The sequence below is a fragment of the Perissodus microlepis genome, chromosome 3, assembly GCF_051167445.1.
Source record: "Perissodus microlepis isolate ML-2025 ecotype Zambia chromosome 3, ASM5116744v1, whole genome shotgun sequence".
Classification (NCBI taxonomy): domain Eukaryota; kingdom Metazoa; phylum Chordata; class Actinopteri; order Cichliformes; family Cichlidae; genus Perissodus; species Perissodus microlepis.
This window is the reverse complement of record NC_140463.1, coordinates 26007786-26028273: the sequence shown is the minus strand read 5'-3', so window position 1 is coordinate 26028273 and position 20488 is coordinate 26007786. Positions and strand designations below refer to the sequence as shown.

Below are 20488 nucleotides of genomic sequence, written 5' to 3'. Positions count from 1 at the left end.
TCTCGTTCTTTCGGTCACTACCCACAGCTCGTGGCCATAGGTGAGGGTAGGGAAAACAAAACTACTTCAATCTTTTTTTTACATTTTTTGTTTTCATACAAAGGGGAATAAAGTTATTATCAGCTTTGTTTTCAGATGATCAGCATAAAATAAAGTGAAGAGCTTTAATTTTCTTTATATTTACATCTTTCTGTTAGTAGTGTTTCATGTATCACTAGTCTAAGGAGCTTGGAAAGAAAAGTGTCTGGACTTCTCTAAGTTGCTTGAAGACGTTTCACTTCTCATCTGAGAAGCTTCTTCAGTTCTAAGGTCAAATGGTGGAGAGTCCCAGATTTAAACCCAGTGGGAGTGACACCCCAAAGAGGGACAAAGGACCCCCTGTTGATCCTCTACCTAATCACATGAGCCAAGGTGTCACTACCCTTTAACAGCAATGATGTCATGGTAATGTTAAAGACTTTAATTGTTTGGTGTCAGGGGTGGGAAGTCATGAGATACAAATACTTTGTTACTGTATTTAAGTCCACACGTAAACGCAAAAAAGGAGTTTTAAAAAATCTCACTTTTCGGTGATTCGAAACGCCGTTTACATGAGGACGAAACAGCTGCGTTTTCAAAAATACCCGTGTAGGTGTGGACGTAGCGTAAAAGAGTTAGTAGTTTATTTTCTTACTACCTGTAATTTATTGCAGATTACTTGTATTTGCTTAATTGTTTACTAAATGTTTGAGGTGTGAAATAAACCACAATGGAGCAAAATATGGGTGTGTGTGGTTGGAGGATGTGTTTGTGCGTGTGTGTGCGCGCGGGGGAGGGACATTTTTCTTGTAAAACAAAGGGGGACCCAGCAAAAAAAGTTTGGGAACCACTGTAGACAGTGATCGTGATTACCATCCGCGGGAGCGCGCGCAGCTGCTTAAAGCTGTAGCGTCCAGATTACTTACAGCTACTCCCCTGCAACTGATATAAGAAGCTGAACACAGCTTCAACCGTCTGTTTGTTGAAAAATAGTAACGCGTTTTCTTGTTAGTAACTGTAACGGCGTTGTAACGATAGGAATAGTAATTAGTTAGATTACTCGTTACTGAAAAAAGTAACGCCGTTAGTAACGCCGTTACTTGTAATGCCGTTATTCCCATCATTGGTGTACAGTAATTTTCATGTCTTGCCACAGATACTCAATGGGATTTAGGTCTGGACTTTGCCTGGGCCATTCTAACACGAATATGCTTTCATCTAAACTATTCCTTTGTAGCACTTGCTGTAATTTTAGGGTCATCGTCTTTCTGTTAGGTGAATCTCCTTCACAGTCTCCTACAGGTTTTCTTCCAGGATTGACCTGTATTTAGTGCCATCCATATTGCCCATCAGCTCTGACCAGAGTCCCTGTCCCTGCTGAAGAAAAGCATCCCCACAGCATGATGCCACCGCCACCAGAGTGACTATGGGCCTCTTGGAAGCTTCTCTGTGCTCTCCTTGCTCGGTCTGTCAGTTTAGGTGGACGGCCATGGCTTGGTAGGTTTGCAGTTGTCGCACACTTTTGAACAGTGCTCCTTGAGATGTTCAAAGCTTGGGGAATTTTTCTTTGTTTTTTTAAATAACTTAACACTGCTTTAAATTTATCTACAACTTTATCCCTGGCCTGTCTGGTGACTTCCTTGGGCTTCATCATGCTGTTTGTTCACTAATGTTCTCTAATGTTGTGTTTGTTTGTGTTGTTTTTTTATTGCTAGAGTCAACTCTCTTTTAATGTACAATCGCCAAACTCTGCTGGACCTCCGACTAGTTGCCAGTGATCTTACCAATGCAACTTATACTGGACATAAGATGTTACCTCCATTCCTATCTGGGATACCAGCTAACCTTTGTCGGACCCTGGCCCCAGCCTCACGGCGAAAGCGTTTCAGACGCCGGGGCAAATGCAGCGGTTTGCTCGTGAAACTTAAGGCGTACTTGGTGCGCTCTTCCCCGGCTCCTTGGAACGGACGTGGATCTGTGTCTCGTCATGTCTTTTCTCCGCGCTCTCTGGAGCCCATCGATGCCTGGCTGGTGCCCGTTGTTGGCTCGGATCAGATGTCCCAGCCGCGAAGGATTTTCCCTCATCTTCGTCGGCGCGGTGCAAACCTACAGAACCTGCGGCCGCTGTGTCGGGTCTCGCAGTCAGCCACAAACACGCTGACCTCCTCCAGGTTTGGATTGGTGAACACTATATCGCTGAGTAATAACACTTTTATTTTAAAGGATTTATTTATGGCCCAAGGACTGGATTTCCTCGGTATAACTGAGACATGGTTGAGGGCCGGTGAGTCCAGCGTTTTCACAGATCTCTTACCAGATGACTGCTGCTTTTTAAACTCTCCTCGAATATCAGGCAGAGGAGGAGGACTAGCGGTTGTTTTTAAGAAGCAGTATAAATGTAAACCACTGCCCTTATCAACATCACCTAGTAGCTTTGAACTGAGTGTGTTTGAGCTGGGTCGCTCTCACACAGTGCTCTGTGCTGTGGTTTACAGACCTCCAAAATACAATAGGGACTTCTTAAATGACTTTTATGATCTGTTGGCTGAAATTATGCCAAAATACGATCATGTCCTTATTATTGGGGGCTTCAATATTCACGTGTGCTGCCCTGACAAGCCAATGGCAAAGGACTTTTTAAATCTTATTGACTCTTTTGATCTTGTGCAACCTGTGTCTGTGCCTACACAAAAGTATGGGCACACGTTGGATCTTGTTTTAACTCTCAATCTACCTGTCTCTAACTTAGAGGTTTGTGACATTGTATGGTCGGATCATAAGCCTGTCTTGTTTGAGGTTTCCCTTCCTTATACCAAAGTTAATCCTCCTTCTGTTGTTGCTGGTGCTGTCGTATTTTTAACCCTTCCTCTGTCAGTTCTCTATTCTTTTTAATCAGAACTGCAGCCTTCCTGACTCTATATGTAATGATACAGAAGAGATTCCTATCAGAAGACTGTAAAAGATGCTAAGAGGAAACATTTTGCTGCTATTATTCAGTCAAATTGTCGTAAGCCTCATATCTTATTTAAGACTATTGACAGGGTCCTTCATGCTCCACAGACTGTTGGTGTCGAGTCCTCTCAGGAAATTTGTGAAAACTTCCTACACTTCTTTATTGATAAAGCGCTATCTGTGAAAGCGCAGATTCCCAGTCCATTTTAAGAGTTTTTAATGATGTGTTTTTAGCAACTGACTCAGGTGACTGTGTGAACTTTCTCTGTGAACTCGGTGAGTTTGTATCCTCTGCTGCTTCTCTTCAATGTGGGGTCCCATAGGGTTCAGTTTTAGGCCCGCTTCTTTTTTCCCTATATCTCCTACCCCTTGTGTCTATTTTCAGGAAACATGGGATTTCTTTCCACTGTTATGCTGATGACTCCCAGATTTATTTCCCACTTAAAAAGATAAATGGCTTCTCAGTAGACCCTCTGCTCAGATGCCTTGATGAAATAAGGGCCTGGATGGCTTTGAACTTTTTACATTTTAATGAGCAGAAAACAGAAGTGATGGTTCTTCGTGGCACTTGTGAGGCCACTACTATAGATCTTGGTTCGCTGGCACAGTATGTTAAACCAGTCATCACTAATCTGGGAGTTAAAATGGAGGCAGATCTTAAACTTGAAAGCCAGGTCAGAGCTGTTGTAAGATCTTTTTTCATTTGAGGCAATTAGCCAAAATAAAGCCCATCTTATCGAAACAGCTTTTTGAGACAGTAATCCATGCCTTTGTTACTTCTAGGCTGGATTATTGTAACGCACTTTATTGTGGGGTTAGTGATGCGTCCATTAGGCGCCTGCAGGTTGTGCAAAATGCTGCAGCTCGTCTTTTAACTGGAACTAAAAAGTTTGAGCACATTACCCCCATTTTAATTTCATTCCACTGGCTACCTGTACATTTTAGGATTGTTTTTAAAATTCTCTTATCTGTTTTTAAATCTCTTAATGGCCTGCCCCCCCTTCCCGTCTCTGAGCTACTACAACCATATACACCTGCCCATTCCCTTAGGTCCGCCAATCAGCAGCTCCTTTAGGTACCGAAAACTAAGTATGAATTTAAAGGTGATCGTGCTTTTGCTGTAGCTGCTCCAAAGTTGTGGAATGATCTGCCCTTGCACGTTAGGCAGGCCTCTTCTCTTTCTGAGTTTTCTTAAAGCATATTTATTCGCTGAAGCCTTTGGCACTGATTAAAGGGATTGACTCAATTAGTTTTAACATGTTTTCGTTTATTTTAGTTATTTAATCTATTTTATCTTATTTTTATTTACTTTACTTGTGCTATTTGCATGTACAGCACTTTGTGAACTCTGGTTTTATGTTAAAGTGCTTTATAAATAAAGGTGGTATGGTAATGTTCTCTAACAAACCACCAAGGTCTTCACAGAGCAGGTGTATTTATAATGAGACTAAATTACACACAGGTGAACTCTATTATCTAATTTGGTGACTTCTGAAGGCAACTGATTGCACTGGGTTTTATTTAGATGTATCAAAGTACAGGCGGCTGAATACAAATGCACACTTTTCAGATTTTGATTTGCTTAAAATTTAGAAACCCATGTATCATTTTCGTACCTCTTCACAATCATGTGCTACTTCGTGTTGGTCTATCACAGAAAATCTCAATAACAAACATTTAAGTTTGTGCCTGTGACAAAATGTGTAAAAGCTCAAGGGGTATAAATACTTTTTTAAGGCACTGTACAAAGATTCAACTTCCACATTTCTAACCAGTAGCAGGAGAGCCACTTCCACTACCTATTTTATTAAAAACACACTGTGCCTCATGCAGAGATATGCCAAGTGTTTAGCCAACAGTTCTTTAGGAATCACCTTGTTGGTGTAAAGAAAATTACTATTTTATGTCTATCAAACGGTTCTTTGGTATTTTTCACATAAAACAACATGAAATGGGAACAAATCACATATTTACATCAGGCTGCTAGTAACTAAATGCCTAAAGATACAATTTTTAAAAAATGGTTCTCCGTGAAGTCGTCTCTCACGTAGGCAACACTTGTTCACCCTTTGAGTTAGGCTAGTTTTTGTGTTTGAATGACTCACAAGTCAGCATTTTCTTAAGTGGCTTAAGAAACATGTTTCTCTGAAAACGGTCGGGTACAAGGACTGGAGTGAAAATGAGTTTATAAAAGCAGCCTATGTCCTTCCAGAAGCCTGGAGAACTAATGCTCAAGAGCATTGCCCTTAGCCCACGACTGAAAAGAGGCAGTGGTCTACGACACCGGCAGTAAGTACACAACGACTAATCTGCAAAACTGAAAGTGTGTGAAAGAGGGAAGAGTGAAAACAAACTACAGTTCCTTTTAATTTTATTACAAAAACAAAAACAGGATTTTCAGAATTAACAGTACAACATCATATCTACTCAGACTGACCAAAAAAAAAGAAGAAAAGAAAAAAAAAGGAGGGGACAGAGAGGATGATAAGTGCGAGGGTGAAGTGTGTCTGTGTCCGAATCCATTTATAAATCCCCACTTAAAAAAAAAAAAAAAGGTAAAATAATTAGAAAACGTGCATCTGCCCCCTCCCATCCCTAAAAAATAAAGGATATTTTCCCCATCTTATTACCACAATTTAACAAACATTAACAAAAATAAGAGGGAAAAAAAAAAAAAAAAAAAAAAAAAAAAAAAAAAAAAGTGGATACGGTGGGGAAGACGAGAGGAAAAAAAAATCAGATTTCTCAGTTTATATAAAACACTTGGCAGAGGAGATGTCAAGTCTTTTTATTTATTATCCATTAGTTAAGAAACTCAGCTTTCTTTAACAGAAAATAAACAATGCTTGCAATAAAAACCCATTTAACCACACTCGCGCGCACTCGCAGACACACACACACAGACAATAAACCCTGATGGATGGATGAACGAAGGTGGGAAAACGAAGGTAATGAATGAAGTGTGGCTGTCCTGCTGGTTCTTCAACATGACACTTCACCGACAACAACTAAAAAATAAAAAATAGACAAAGGGGGCGGTGTCTACGTCTATGTACACGGTGTGTGTCTGAGCGCAGGTGTGTTTCTGTGTGAAGTGTGGGGAGCCGGCCGTGGTGGGAGGGAGGGTCAGGTTTGGCAGTATGAATGGATGTTTGGGACGTTTAGTGCCGTCGCTTCTTCTTGCTCGGCGGGGCTGATGACCGCACCTTCCTCTTCCTGTTGGAGGTGTCCTCGTCCTCATAGTGGCTCTCTCTGTCAGCTGCAGGGGAGGAAACAGAAACAACCATGAAACAGCTCTGTGCTGTGATCAACCCTCGTGGCTGATACTGCAGATTCCTCCACCACATCCCAACATGTGCGTTCAGAGATGCTCGTCTGCATAACGTCTGCAGCCTTCAAGCAGTCTGTGATCAACAAGGCAGTTTCTCTCAGAGAACTGCCACTCACTGGATATTTTCTCTTTTATTTTTTTTATATAATTCTCTGTAAACTCCAGAGATATTTACGTGGGAAACAACAAACACTTTTAAATCACTTTGCTTCCTCATTCTGATGCTCAGTCTGAATTTCGGCAGGTAGTGTTCACGCCTGATTGCATCGAGTTGCTGCCATGCGATTAACAGAAATATTTAAGTAGGCAATGGCCAACTAAAAAGGTGTGACTATTGAAGCGCTCGTGAGTTAACAGCCATATTTAAATCTGTGATTCCTGAAGAGACCGTTTGTATTTAGTCACATGACAGTTAGGTGCTGCAGATGTGAAAAGTTTGCTTTTAGATGAGTACTGTGGGGTTTGTGTGCATTTGGTGCCCTCTAGTGGCTGATGCCAGGCTTATTTTGAGTATGTGGACACTGACAGCGAGCCCTGAACGCTCTTCAAGTGCAAGTTTTGAAAAACCAGAGTCTACAAATACAAACCTTTCCTGGCTTCTTCCTCCAGTTCATCCCAGTCTTTCCCGCTCTCCTCCTCACTACCCAGTGACGCGCTGTAATCTGTATCACACACCCAAAAAAAGAAAATCTGGTTCATCAGTGTGTACAAGTGTGAGTTCAAGGCAAAGAGCTGTTCAGGTACAAATCGTTTTCTCAAGCTTTTATTGATCATTTCATTCATCAGAGGTTCAAACTGGCCCATGGAAATCATACCAGAGTCCTCCGTCTCTGAGCTGTAATCCTCATCACTGTCTTCCTCTTCCTCTTCTTCTTCATCTGCAGATGGGTTGAACGTCTCATCCTCCATTTCTGACTCTGAATCTTCCTCGGCGCCGCTTCCCTGAGGCAAAACATGGCACGCAGAGAGGGATGTAATCACAAAACTAACCGCTATTTTATTCTCAGCACTGTGTTACGACGTGAAAGGAGTTCTTGAAAGGAAAAACTGGGAACATGGAACATTTTAAAACTGTAAATGTCTGCTTAGGTTATGAAACCATGAACTCACCTCGCTTTCTGGATCCAAGAAAGACCAGCCTCCCTGCTCGAAGAACCCCTCTGGGTCGTCAACGATGGTCTTCATGATTTTGGTCCAGTTCAGAGACTGGACGCCCTCTGTGTACTTGATGTCACAAGAGCTAAAAAGGAGAAAAACGGAGAAGAGAAAAAAAAAAGTATTAATAATCCATCTGAGATATTCTTTTAGATGCATTAAAAATTAAGTCACTGATTAAATCGACTGGCCTTACTTGAGCCACTCTTTGATAGGGTCAAGGGAGTTCACGGGCACAGCGTTGATCATGGTGACCTTCTTGTTGTAGTCCTTGTAAACGATGACCACGTCAAAGTTCTTCAGGTGGAACTGCACGCGCTCAAAGTGAACCAGCTCCACCTCATCTAGAGTAACTACAAACGGCGGCTGCAGACGGAGAAAACAGATTTTTAACAGACTGAACTGCCAGCAGGTCACTGCACACATTTCAGCTTTCTTCTTCACAGATTAAACCTTTGAACCGTCTGCAGCTCAGTGCCAGCTGCTCACTCACCCATTCAGTAACATTGACAAGAGAACTGGACGTGGGTTGTAGCAGGCAGGTACTCCTGTAGGGGGCGCCCTGGAACCTGTAAACAAAAGAGGCATGGGCCACGAGCTCACAGGGGTGTCCACCTTGTCCTCGCACGTTTGCATCGGTTTCCGACGGCCTCGTTTACTCACCCCAGGTCTCTGAAGGGCACCTCAAATTCCAACTCCTCTTTAGTCAACGTCTCCACCTTCTCGATGAAGTTCTTGAAGGCCGACTTGAGCTTGTGCCTCATCTCCCGCTCCATCTGCTCGGCGTACAGGTCGTCTCGGTCGTGCATGTGTTGGTGTTTGCCCAAGTCTGTGGTGATCTCGCCCACCTCTGTGTAGAACTGGACGTCCGTGTGGCGTCTCTTACCAAACATGATGGCGTTCTGGAGAGAAACGCAACAGTTTTTAGACCATTTTCTGAATATTTAAAGGGAATCGCTTAAATACAATGACAGACGGCCGATGAGTGAATACACTGAAGAATTATAGATCACTGAGACACTTATTTAGAGTTAACATGAAGCGCCACCCAGCAGAGTGCTCAAGGTTATAAAGGGGAATGTGGGGGTGGAGTCTCCTAACCCTGCTCAGATGAAAGGGAACAAGCCCGCCTTCAGCTACTCTGAACCAAAGGGGGGGGGGGGTCACCGACCGGTGTCTAGGCCTGTGCGACTGAGGCCTAATACAATAAAAGATCAATTAAGCGCAATCTCAAAAATGCCAGACTTTTACAAACCTCTTTTTTATTGCAAAGTGTTAAGTCTCTGCAAAGTACTGCAACTTAAGAAAATATCAGCAAATAAAAGTAAATAAATAAATAAATAATGCTGCAAAAGCTCACAAAACACACATTTCTATGTTGAAGAACCATGTGTGTTTTAATCGCATTAGTCATAAATGACTGTAGATGCATGTTTGCCCTCAGAAGTTCACCACAGCTGTTCCATCTTTTTATTGTATCCATCTAAATCACTTCAGTTCTCTTTTGTTTGCAATTTTTTGGGGAGCTTTGCCAACATTTTGTTTTCGGTTTTTGTTGTGCTCTGCATGTTTTTTGCAGTGTGTTTACCCTCTTAGGGCCACCATAGTTACTGCAGGTCTCAAAAAGTTAAACTCCTTCATAAGAGGTGAAATTAACATCAGCAACACTCCCACAGGGCTCAAATCTGGGACTCTCCACCATTTGACCCTAAACTGAAGAAGCTTCCCAGATGAGAGCTGAAATGTCTTCAAGCAACTTAAAGAAGTTCAGACGCTTTTCTTTCCAAGCTCCTTAGATCAACAACTAACCTGACACTGTAAACCTTGTCAAAGTACCATTTTATTTTTCATCACAGCTCAACTCTAAGCTCTGATGATATTAGATCACTGAGCGTTTGGGTTTGTAATATTGATTTTACACAAATATACACAATGTTAAAATAAATTAAGGGAGCACATGACCATCACAATGTGGAACAAAGTCTGTGAAAGTTCAGTCTGTCGAGTGAGGAAGCAGAGAGCGCTGTCAATACACTTCAGTTGCTTTGCTGCAAATCAAACTGACAGGAGAGGAAAAACAGACCTCCTAGCATAGCTGTTGCTACAGTCTCGTGCTGCCATCAGTGATAAGGACACAAACAAAAATTAAAGAAAACTCAGTCAGCAGGTATGAGCAGAGAGCTCTGCGGACACCTGCTGCCCCTGTGATGATCGAGCGTTGCCCTAACCACAGATGAAAGTGAAGTCTCCAGATATTTTAAGGGTGTATTTTTGAATAAGCATACCTTGAGGTGGAAGTGCAGTACGATGATCATCTCACCGTCACACGGCTGGAAGATGGCGTGTTTGATGTTGTTGTAAAGAATGTCCACTTTGTCACCTCGGACCGACGTGAAACGGAAACCTGCGCAGGGGAAGGAGGGGAGGGGGAGAGAGAGAGATAGATTCCCAGTTTTAACGACAACATTTCCGAGATTTGGGCATCCTCGTTTCCCAGTATTCCCACTGACTGCTGTCCTCACCATTAGTATGAGCCTCCAGCGAGCCCTGCATCCTCTTCTGTGCGATGTTGGGTCTGATGTAGAGGTCTTTGAGTTTGGGGTTGCTGCGGTTGAGGTTGATGACCAGTGAGTCTTGCTTGACGATGCCCTCCTTCTCCTTCTCTTCGGCCTCTCGTGTTTTGTAGCGCTTCTGCACCTCCTTGATGATGCGGAAGGCGTTCTGCAGGTTGGTGGAGGGCACCGATGTGTCGCCGGGAGCCTTCAGGTTGGACGCCCGGTACGTGCTGAGAGGCGAGCGAGGGAAAGAAAAGGATTATTGGAACATCTGCTCCTTCAAATACTGCAGCACAACAAACACACACAGTGACCTGCCGAGGTGTGAGCAGAGAAATCTACACGCATGCTGATAGAAAGAGCTGGACAGACTCACATTTCTTTGACGAATGTGGCTTCGGGGTTGGGGAAGATGTTTCCCTCCTGTCGGCCCAGTGAGCTGCCAGGGACGTAGAAGTTGATCCTCAGGTAGGTGTAGTCTCCTTCTACAGACATACTGATGTTCTAAAAGGCACAAATGCAAGAAAAATGTCTGTAATTAAAACCAAAAAGGTAACACAGACTCTTGGTGTACGTAAGTGCAACTGGTTTGGATGTAGTTGTGGTAGACCCCCCCCCCCATAGAAGGCATAAGCTAAGAGTACCTTGATGGTGGCGATGTGAAATGGTGTGGCGATGCCAAAGACAGGCATGACGACAGTCTCATACTTCTTGTCGATGAAGATCTTCATGTCCCGGATGTCCTTTTCTCTGGGCATCTGAGACACGTTCTTATAGGAGACGTTAGATTTCCTGGCCCTGAGAGGAAGCAGAGTGGAGTCGCTTAATCAGGAGAAACTTAATTAAAAGTCAGAATTTACAGTTCTGCTGCCAACTTCTCTGTCCTGGGTTTATTTATTTAAAAAAAAGAACACAAATCTAGGCGCTTATTAAAGTTTGTGTGGCGTGCAAAAAAACAAATAAAGCTAAACACCCCACGCATCTTTTCGCTCACACTCAGCTAACGCCAACATCGATCAAAGCAGCAATGAGACAGCCTGTCGCGCATCACTTCAGAGCAGTTCATAACACGTCTTGCACAAAAGCGGACCAGCACGTTGTAAAAGGCACAACTTTTATTTTGATGGCAAAAGGGTCCCACTTCTTTTTGCACTTTAGTTTCACTGAAGCTCGAAGAGTAACAAATCAGACTGCTGAGCAACACCATAAGCGATTTTGCCAGCTGATCAGGGAATGCAGGATTTTTTCCCCCCCTAGCAACAGGTGGGTTGCGAGAGAAAAATAAGAGTCACAAACACAAAGTTTTTGCGACTTTGCTCTTATTCACACGATCCAATTCAGACATCAAAAATGTCCACAGGTTATTAGTGTCACACAGGACCAAAATCTTTTACTACCGCCCCCTGCTGGCCTTTAAACAGGAGGTCCAGTTAGAAAAGTAAAATTAAGACGAGTTCAACACTATTTATTATTAATTATCACAATGACCTCGAGGGTCCGCCGATAATAAAATATTTATCATTTCAAGTTAAATAAAGTTTACATTAAAAAATAAATTTACATCATTTGAAAAAAGGTCTAGTTTGAGTTTCTTTCACGCGTAAACCATCTCAGCTTCACAACTTCTTCCTCCCGTTTCCTCGATTTATCGCGCCTCCTCGCAGAGTTTTCTGTTTTCGCAAATGCTCTGAATAAACGATTTGATTGGTTGAGCTGCATCATGTGGGATGAGTTACAATGTAAGTGATTGGTCTGTGCGTTTCCTCTGTACAGACCAGACCAGTCTGGGTCCAGATCTGGACTGCACTACACCTACTGGTGACCTACAACCTACAGCAAGCATTTGCGTGGTTGAGCACTACATTGACTCACCCCACTCTAGTTTAACCGGAGTGGATCTCTTTAACACATTCATGCTGTTTCTTCACCTGATAGCTTCAGTTCATTATGGATGGTGAGAGTACCGACTCACTTCTGGATCTGCTGCTCTCCTTTCTGCTCCGTCAGACGGCGCTTCGCTTCTTCATTCAAGTGATTGGCCAACTCCTTCTGGTGAGCCCGCCTCTTCTCCTCCGCCGTCATCTCGTTCTAAGTTTGACAAAAGACACAACTGAGTGACCACACAGAGACACCAAGACCATGTTTTGTTTTAAAAACTATTTTTAAAAAATAAGGTGGAAAAACACAACACACATGCAGAGAACAGATGTGTTAAAGCTTTGGATGGACAACAAACAGAAACAAACACAAAAGTGTCACTCAAATAAAAATTACAACTTCATTCCCATCAGCAAAGGGATTTCTGAGACTAAACCAGTTCAGCTGATGAGATTTTAGGAAAAAACAATGAATACTTACCTTCCCAAGTAGCTGATAGAGTACAAAGACATTCACACTCTTAGTTATCAAAACTCCGTCAAGGCGGCAAAAATCACAAAAAAAAAAACACCAGTCACACACTGAGCGACGCACGCGCCCGCACTTACCCTGGTTCTGTCTGCGAGCAGAGCGGCGCTGCGCGCGCCTTTCCCCAGCAGCTCCTCTGCGTCGTCGACCTCTTCCTCCTCATCCTCTTCATCATCATTCTAAAAGAAGCGAAAACAACGTTCACTTCCTGCTCTCCGTCTTATTTAAATCAGATTCACAAGAAATCCACCACACTAACACTTAAAACATAGACCGTGACAGAAAAGGTGAAGCACCACAGAAAGCATCTGTAACCATGTAAATGTCAAACATATCTATGAAAAGTCGAGAGCTGCATCTCAGGTGCTGCTGCTGAGAATGCACACTATACAAACTATGAATATGAAAGGATAAAACCCTAACATCTGGATGGCACATCAGCATTTCCCCACTTCACTCTGCTAAACTGCCCAGGTGTATTTTGTCCTTGTTTTAGCATTTTTCCACACACTTTTGAACCCCTCCCTCTTATTTTGAAAGTCCAGTTGCTGCTCCTTCCCACGCTCCCCCCAACAAAGCCTCACGGTCTCCTTTAACAACAACCTGCAGCATGTTCATGTTGCTCTACCACGAAGCTCTCAAAGGGGCAACAAACTGCATTTCCAGAGCTGGAGTCCACACACAACAACAAACTGACCAGAGTGAAAGCTCAGCACTGACACATTAAATATTATCACATATGCTGTTTATAAACTGAAAGCAGGGCTGTACTACAGGCATCACCAACCCAATCACACACATACAGTGCTTTTAAAGTGCACCAGGAGTGTCCAAACACTTTCCAAAAGTACCGTATTTATTAATGGGGAAGAAAAAACCCACTTCGTTTTCAGTAACACAAGAACTGTCATGATGGCGATCACTTGTGTTCAAGCCTAAACACAATAAATCTACTTTTTCGCTCAAATGTGGAGAATAAAATAATAACGACAAAGCAGTCAGCAATCCGTGAAACTTCAGTGAAGCTGCTGAACATCAGCGTCTCAGGCTCATGTTAAATGTGAGTTACTACTGTGTGTATTGTAAGTCTTATCCTTATTTTGGTTGCAACATGGATCAGATGGTGCTGCCACCATGAGGTGAACAGAGAAATTACACTTTATTAAAATCTGTGGTGGCAAGCCATAAATTATGGCTTAATAAATAATACACAGGTAGGAGTACCATTCAGTCAACCACCAGAGCCACAGCAACCCTAAGAGGTGTGGCCCAAACACCTCTGTCCATATAAATACATGATTATAAATGTATAAGGACGTAAATACTCCTCTTCAGCTCCTGACTCTTATAGAAAGCGGACACAGTGACCACGCACCTTTAGGAAGATTCCCACGTTTTTGATCTTTTTCTTCACCGGTGTGAGGACTGTGGCGGCCTCCTCCTGTGATACACACACACCAGGACATAAAAAAGATTGACCATCATGTTTCAGCATCAGCATGAAGACAGCAACTTAACCAGATGCACACGTATCTGTTTAACAGTGTGTACAGACCAGTCATTACTGTTAATGAAATTAACATTTATATTTTTGTTGCTTGTCTGACAAAGTTGTTTGCTGGGATCTACTCCAACAGGGCTGCTTACCTCATTGATCTGTATAGTGTCACCAAGAAACAAGGCGTACTTCTTCTGCTCTTCTTTCTTCGCATCTTTATTCACCAAGTCAGAAAAACCCAAACTGACGCTGAGCACTATCCCTGAAGGACACAACGTCTCCTTTAAGAAACTTTCACTAATGCATAAAACCACCTGTGTGCTTAACACAGTCGACAGTCTCACCTTTTTTTAGTCTGTACTGATTTTTGGCGTTCAAAACCAGCGACCCTTCTCTGAACTCGATCCCCATCGCAAAACTACAACAAGGAAACAGACATAAGTGTTCTGAATTTGAGGACGTCCGAGAGAAGAAAGCCCCTGTGGGTACTTACCCGAGGTTTTTGGTCAGCTTCTGCGCGAGCTCCGGCTTCTCTTTCTTCACGTACTCCATGACTGCATTGTATGCGTCACAGATTTTGACTCCTGTGGAGGACATGCAGGAGGTTTACACACAGACAGCACTGACACACTTCCCTCCTGCAGCCTAAAACTCATTAACAAGTTACAGTTCAGGTTCAGTTCAAATGTAAAATATGTGATACTGATTTTCATAATGCAAGATTTTTTTTTATTTTTTTTTAAACAAAACAAAAGCACAGCTCCCCCCAAAGAGCCAGCGCTAAACCGATGTCTGACCTTGAAGCATTGCATACGCATTTCTCTGACCTTTGGCGCTGTCAATGAAGGTTACTAAATATCCTCATCCAGTGTTAGCAACTTGAGCTGTTATATGCAAAACTTGAACGTCTTAGACTGTGAGCACTAGACTGCTAACAAACAAATCGACCAATGGAACAGATCACATCCCTCCAAGAAGCAGCAATGAGCATTTTTTAAAGATGCTACTCAGGTGACCTGAGTTTTTGCATTTGCACACAGACTTTATTCCCAGTGCTTCAAACTCCGAAGCCCTGCACTGCGCAAAGATTACAGAACAGAGCACAAACCAGCTCGCTCCCAGTTATTCCACTGCCATTCTCCTAAACTCACCGTGCTTGAGCTCCTTGAGCAGCTCCTCTTCCACCTGCAGCAGGAAGTTGTAGTTGTCCTGCATCTCCTGAGAGGGGTCCACCATGAGTGTGCGCACCAGGTTGGAGCAGTACGACTTGTAGCGGATCCCCATGGCACACGTGATGGCACCAAAGTGCATGTGGTTCTTATCGCTGCGCAGAGAGGGAACGATAGAGGGTCATTGATAACTGGTCTCTGCTCTTCATCTTGTCCTGTTGACTGAATCTATAATCTCTGAGCTGTACTTAGGCAGCATTTAATACATCCTAGTGTTTTCCTACCCGATTTAAAACAAACAAAATATTCAAGAGCAGCTCAGTATTTTAGGGAATATGCTGCTTTGTTTCTGAGTTTAGAGATGATTAGCACAACTCATCTATCTGGGTGCTAAACAGGTGTGTCGCCAGGTATGTTAGCTCTGCACTGAGATCCACCTGAAAGCATCTCTGAAGCTCATTAACACTCGAATACTTTAATTCACATCAAAGATTAAACCGTAAAAAACATCAAGCTGTGGCTAAAGACTCATAAATCTACTCATCTAATGCTGCACTACATGTTTCCCATAAAATGTAAACTTTTTTTTTTATATTCAAGGCTGCTGGATTTCTGCAAAAATCCTGATTTTGGATTTCTTTAAGTTTTTACTCCTTGAAAATCAACTAGGACCAACCCTGAAGCTCTTGTGAACGTGACTCTTAAAGAGAGCTTTGTTTAAAAAATTAATTTTAAAAAACAAAACAATAAATTAATACATTTCCAGCACTACCAAAACCAATTTATTTAATTGTGACAAAACCAGCTGCAAATGCCTCCTGGCTTTAAGTGAGACTGGACCTGCACACACCTGACCACGCTGAACTTGAGACTGTAGTTCCCGCCGCTCTGGATGATGGGAGGATAACACATTTCCACGGTGGACGGATCCGCACCACCCAGGTACTTCTTTTCCTCGATGGCCTTCTCCACCGACTCCGCCAGCTTGCTGTGACGCACTTTCTGTTGGAGAGGATCAAAAGATACAAATAAAGACGTGTGGCAGCTGCTCCAGTATTAGTTACACCTTCAGGGACAGAGTCTCCAAAACTAATCTGAGAGTGTTTGTGCGTTATTACAACTGTGCTACACTGGACCTTCATAATCTACCCATATACTGATGACCGAAAAGTGATGCAAACACTATGATATGACATGGATAAATTGTGTCTTAAGCTGTTCTGAGCACTGAAAGCAGACAGCAACACACAGCTTGAAAACACAAAATGGCACCGAGTCCAGCTGCTCCTCCCCCCTCACCTCATCAGCATCAACAATCTCCATCACGCGCTCTTTGAAAAACTTTGAGTAAACCTCGCTGGTGATGGCTGCCGCTTTCTTCATCAGGGCCAGCTCTCCGTCTTCCTTCACCGCCATCGTGTAGGCGACCACAGCACTGATGTCCACCTGCAGACAGAAGCAGAGTACATCTGATCACGACTGAAACGGGAGCGTAACATTCACAGAGCTGGCCGATGTGTTGGGATCGCGCCTCACCTTCTCCAGTCCCTCAGCAGAAAGCGTGTCATTCCAGCTCTTCATGTACTCTCCTGGGAATTTGTCTTTGCTGAACACACCCACCGTCTTGCCCTCTTTGCTACCTCTGATCGCCTCGATCATCTTGTCAAAGTTGGCCTTGTTGCTCTCGTTCTGAAAGACAAGTAATACACTAATAAAAGGATGAAAGGTAAAAGAAAATTTTTAGCACAGTCCGCCTTCCTCTCCTCCAAGGCTGTTTGATTTAAAACCTTTTAAATCCCACACAAGGCATGTGTTGACCACCGACGAGGTAGAACACAGGCGCTAATGTTCCTGTGTAACGTTCAGCACATTCGCAGAAACTTTGATTCCTGCCAATCCCAACATAGTACTCTCTGCAATCTGAAAGAAACCTGCCTCTCCCGTCTCCACCCGAGTGCAAAACCATCACATCCGAGTCATCCTTCTCTCCACACGACCATCTCCTCTGTGCTGGCTGCATCTGGTGTGGTCTCTCGTCTCCAGCTACAGCCTGACAATTAACCACAGTCCTTTCATGGAAGTGGCAGCCACGTGCATGAGAAGGATGCAGTTTTTGAAGTATGACTACTCCACCCTCTACAACCCTTGCTTTTCTCTGCAGAAGGCCCTCACAACAAGCCCTCCACCTGCTTTGAGCAATTCGAGCATGCAGGGGGTGTCCAAAGAGGAGGAAGGATGCCAGATAACAGCGTCAACCCAAGATGTTGACGTGACAGTTTGTGCAAAACCTCACTGAACTGCACCTCTGACTACACTGTGACTGCTCTACAAAGTGCAGAAAAAGGTAGAAGAGGAAAAAGTGCTTATATGAAAAAGGCTTGTGCTAAAAAGCTCAAAATAGAAAACTGATACAAGACCAGTCCATCTGTAGGATCATGACCGCTGCCTGAGTCCTGCTCTGTTCCTCTCATGGAGTCTTTTATCACCTATGAGTACAACTCTGTTACAAAATAAAACTGCCTTGAAGAAGATGAAAGTCAGCAGATACATATGTGGCTAAAAATCTTCATACCCTCCAAACTGAACCAGCTATTAGTTATTATTAATCTCTGGCTCTCTTCTTCCTTTCACCACCAAATATTCATGGCAGATCGCTGCCCCTCCCTTCTGCCTGGTTCTGCCAGAAGTTCTTCCTGTTACAAGGAAGTTTTGCCTTCCCACTGTCGCCAAATGCTTGTCATGCGATTGTTGGGGTTTTCTCTGTAGTACTGCAGGAGCTTTACCTTACAATAAAAACCACTTTGAGATGACAGATGAGAAACAAAGCTGCATTGGATTGAACAACATGTGATTTATAAAGAAAAAAAAAAAAGTCTGAAGAACTCAAACCACAAAAGAGGAAGCTTTCGATTTTTCTCAAGCGCTCGATAACAAATCAGATTCCTCTTTTTGGATAAACCTAGCCATTAACAAAAAAAACAAAACAAAACATCACACTCTCTCACTAACTTCCATGTGTGTGTATCAGGCGACTTCACGTGCGTTACCTTTTCTCTGGTGAGCAGGGTAATGGGCGGGACACCATTGGCATTCTCGTTGCCTTTAGTTATAGCCACCTGCTTGAGGAAATCCACCTTTTTCTTGCTGGCGAGGAAGATGATTTTGGTGTCACAGAACACCATGATGGTGTCGGTCAACTCGTAGCCAAACAGCCACGTCTGAGAAAGAGAAAAAAAAAAAAAAGGGGGAGGGGGGAATCCCAGTACAAATTTAAACATGGACTCACTGGAGAAGCTTGAGGGCTGTTTTTTTTTTATTTTGGGGGGGATTGGGGAGGAGGGGGTAAATTCCTGCATTTGGTGGCGTTTTACTGTTTTGGAGCTAAATAATAATTTTCTACTTGAATAACCCTCAAGGACAGCTGGTTGTAGATGCATATTGCATTTGCTTTTCTGGAGGCACAGGATGCAACAGCTCTGTAAAATGTTTATCTAAGATATAACAGATACAACGTGCTTGAGGACTTTAGGGAACTACAAAAGAGATTTAAGCCACACCCAAGATGAGTCAATTTTGTTAAATTGAGTTTCAAATACTCAATGGCAGCTGAGATTCTTGCAAAAAACAAATAAAACAAAAAATAAAAATAACAGCTCATTAAAGTCATTTGAATAGCTCAAACTGACTGCAGTCACTCTGCAACAACCATTTCCCTTCCTAAATGCACAGAGAGAAAGGTGTTGCCTTCCTTTCACGTGCTGCTCCACACTTACCTGTATGGCTGTGGATTTGGCATACACAATTTCCTCATCAACCCCCACAGACACCACGATAGCATCGACTTTGCCAAACTCATCTTCTCCCTTCTGCAAAACACAAACATACACACAGTTTGATGTCACGCATGAGATGATAAAGAGCATATAATGAGGTCCACAGTGAGGTGCTCCTACTCCATCTGGACTTGTTCTTTGGGGAAGTAGTGGCACAACCACACAACTCAAAGCTAATCCAGTTTATCATTCAGGATATCCGGCTATATTATATTAAGTCCCATTAAAGGAGCTTTGGAGGCTACAATGCACATGAAACAGTTAAGCAGCCTGAGAGCGTGACATGGGGTCAAATATGAGCTGAAAAGTCAGCAACAAGAGCCAGCAGCTCTTAAAATGTACTTCAACCTATGAAAAGAGTGTACTTAAGATTAAAATAATTCACGCAGGAATCCTCAAACAAAGGTGAGAGCGGTAATAAAGAAAGCAGCTCTGGACATCTTGCACATGTCACCAGGATGCTGGCGTTACTTTCATGCTAACTAGCCAGCTAACGTTAGCATGCAGCCAAGTGCGAAGTGGCAGTAAATGTAAACAAGTGGTGCAGTTAGCCACCTGTCAGGCACATCTATGTGCCTGACGACCGTCACAGCACGGCTTCATCTCAGTTTAAGTGTTAAATCAGAAGTGGATGGTTTATTACACAGTTAGCCGCTCGGCTAATAAGTTAGCTTGGAGTAAAGTTAACATGCTAGCACGCTAGTTAGCGTGGTGAATGGGGCGATTTTAGTGCGCTAACCAGAGGCAGCCAGCCTGCCAGTAGAGACAAGAACAAAACAAAATAAGGGTGGTGCAAAGGTTGGGTTCGTGTGTGAAATAAAAAGGAATAAAAGAGCTCAGGTAGCGACCAGTGTTCGCCCTGGTATTGAGCGAGGGACACATCACCGCTCATCCCAACAACAGTGCGCTCGCTCGGGCAAGAAAAACGCGGCTAACTTGTCGCCAGCAGCTCCACTTTTCTCCACTAAAGCACACCGAACGGACACACGCCTCACATCAACTCCCCCTTTACTATATTTTATTTATTTTACCTTCCAGTTGCTGTATAGTCTCTTGATCCGGCGGTAGTATGCGTCCTTATCCAGGTTTACCGCCATTGTGAGCGCTCCGTTTCAAACTCCAGCTCCCGGCTTCGCTTCGCAGCAGGCCGGATGAGGATGATGAGCAGTGTCAACTAACAACAACGCACTTTCTTTCCACGCCTGCTGGGCTCCAAATACCACCACGAGATGCTGCTGCTTCCCTTATAATTATACAACAGCGGCCTTCTGAGCTGAGGAGACATGTAAAAACACAGCGAACGCTAACCTTACAGCCCGCTTTCACCTGCTTTAAAACTCGCGAAATTATTAAAATTGTATTTTTTTCCCACCTCCTTCTCGACACACACGACCACGTACACACCAATCTGTTATAATTAAGTCCACAGCACCCCCCTCCCCTCCAGTCTTTTTTTCCTCCCTCCCCCCTCCGAGACTTCACACATCAGATTTTATTAAACCATTTAAAACCGTAAAACATAACATAGCGCTTCATTATATTTTCACACCAACCAACCGAAACATAATAGA

At 43.3% G+C, this 20488-nt stretch overlaps 1 protein-coding gene across 2 annotated transcripts; it reads right to left on the bottom strand.

Annotated features, from left to right (window-relative positions):
• Positions 1 to 5324: 5324 nt before the first annotated feature.
• supt16h (SPT16 homolog, facilitates chromatin remodeling subunit) lies at positions 5325 to 20352 on the bottom strand. 2 transcript variants are annotated; one of them, XM_084923708.1, is made up of 25 exons: positions 19949 to 20352; positions 18858 to 18950; positions 18132 to 18302; positions 16621 to 16773; positions 16384 to 16530; positions 15935 to 16086; positions 15067 to 15239; positions 14409 to 14499; positions 14260 to 14333; positions 14065 to 14177; positions 13793 to 13858; positions 12498 to 12596; positions 12370 to 12381; positions 11984 to 12099; positions 10656 to 10809; positions 10388 to 10515; positions 9979 to 10241; positions 9742 to 9860; positions 8120 to 8358; positions 7950 to 8025; positions 7653 to 7822; positions 7412 to 7541; positions 7117 to 7243; positions 6889 to 6963; positions 5325 to 6229 (listed from the first exon to the last, which is right to left on the bottom strand). In XM_084923708.1, exons 1-25 carry the CDS (start codon positions 20012 to 20014, stop codon positions 6132 to 6134), a joined length of 3105 nt encoding a protein of 1034 aa, XP_084779834.1. In that variant the 5' UTR covers positions 20015 to 20352; the 3' UTR covers positions 5325 to 6131. The 2 variants fall into 2 exon arrangements, with proteins under 2 accessions (XP_084779834.1, XP_084779835.1); XM_084923709.1 differs by lacking the exon at positions 12370 to 12381.
• Positions 20353 to 20488: the final 136 nt, after the last annotated feature.

What these genes read in the sequence shown, in the direction of transcription:
- supt16h (XM_084923708.1), bottom strand. Translation starts at nt 20,014, where the DNA reads ATGGCGGTAAACCTGGATAAGGACGCATACTACCGCCGGATCAAGAGA. An exon ending in TTCACATCGCCACCATCAAG is followed by an intron (nt 10,516 to 10,655) that starts GTACTCTTAGCT and finishes TGTGCCTTTTAG; the next exon opens with AACATCAGTATGTCTGTAGA. An exon ending in TTGTCAATGTTACTGAATGG is followed by an intron (nt 7,823 to 7,949) that starts GTGAGTGAGCAG and finishes CTCCGTCTGCAG; the next exon opens with CCGCCGTTTGTAGTTACTCT.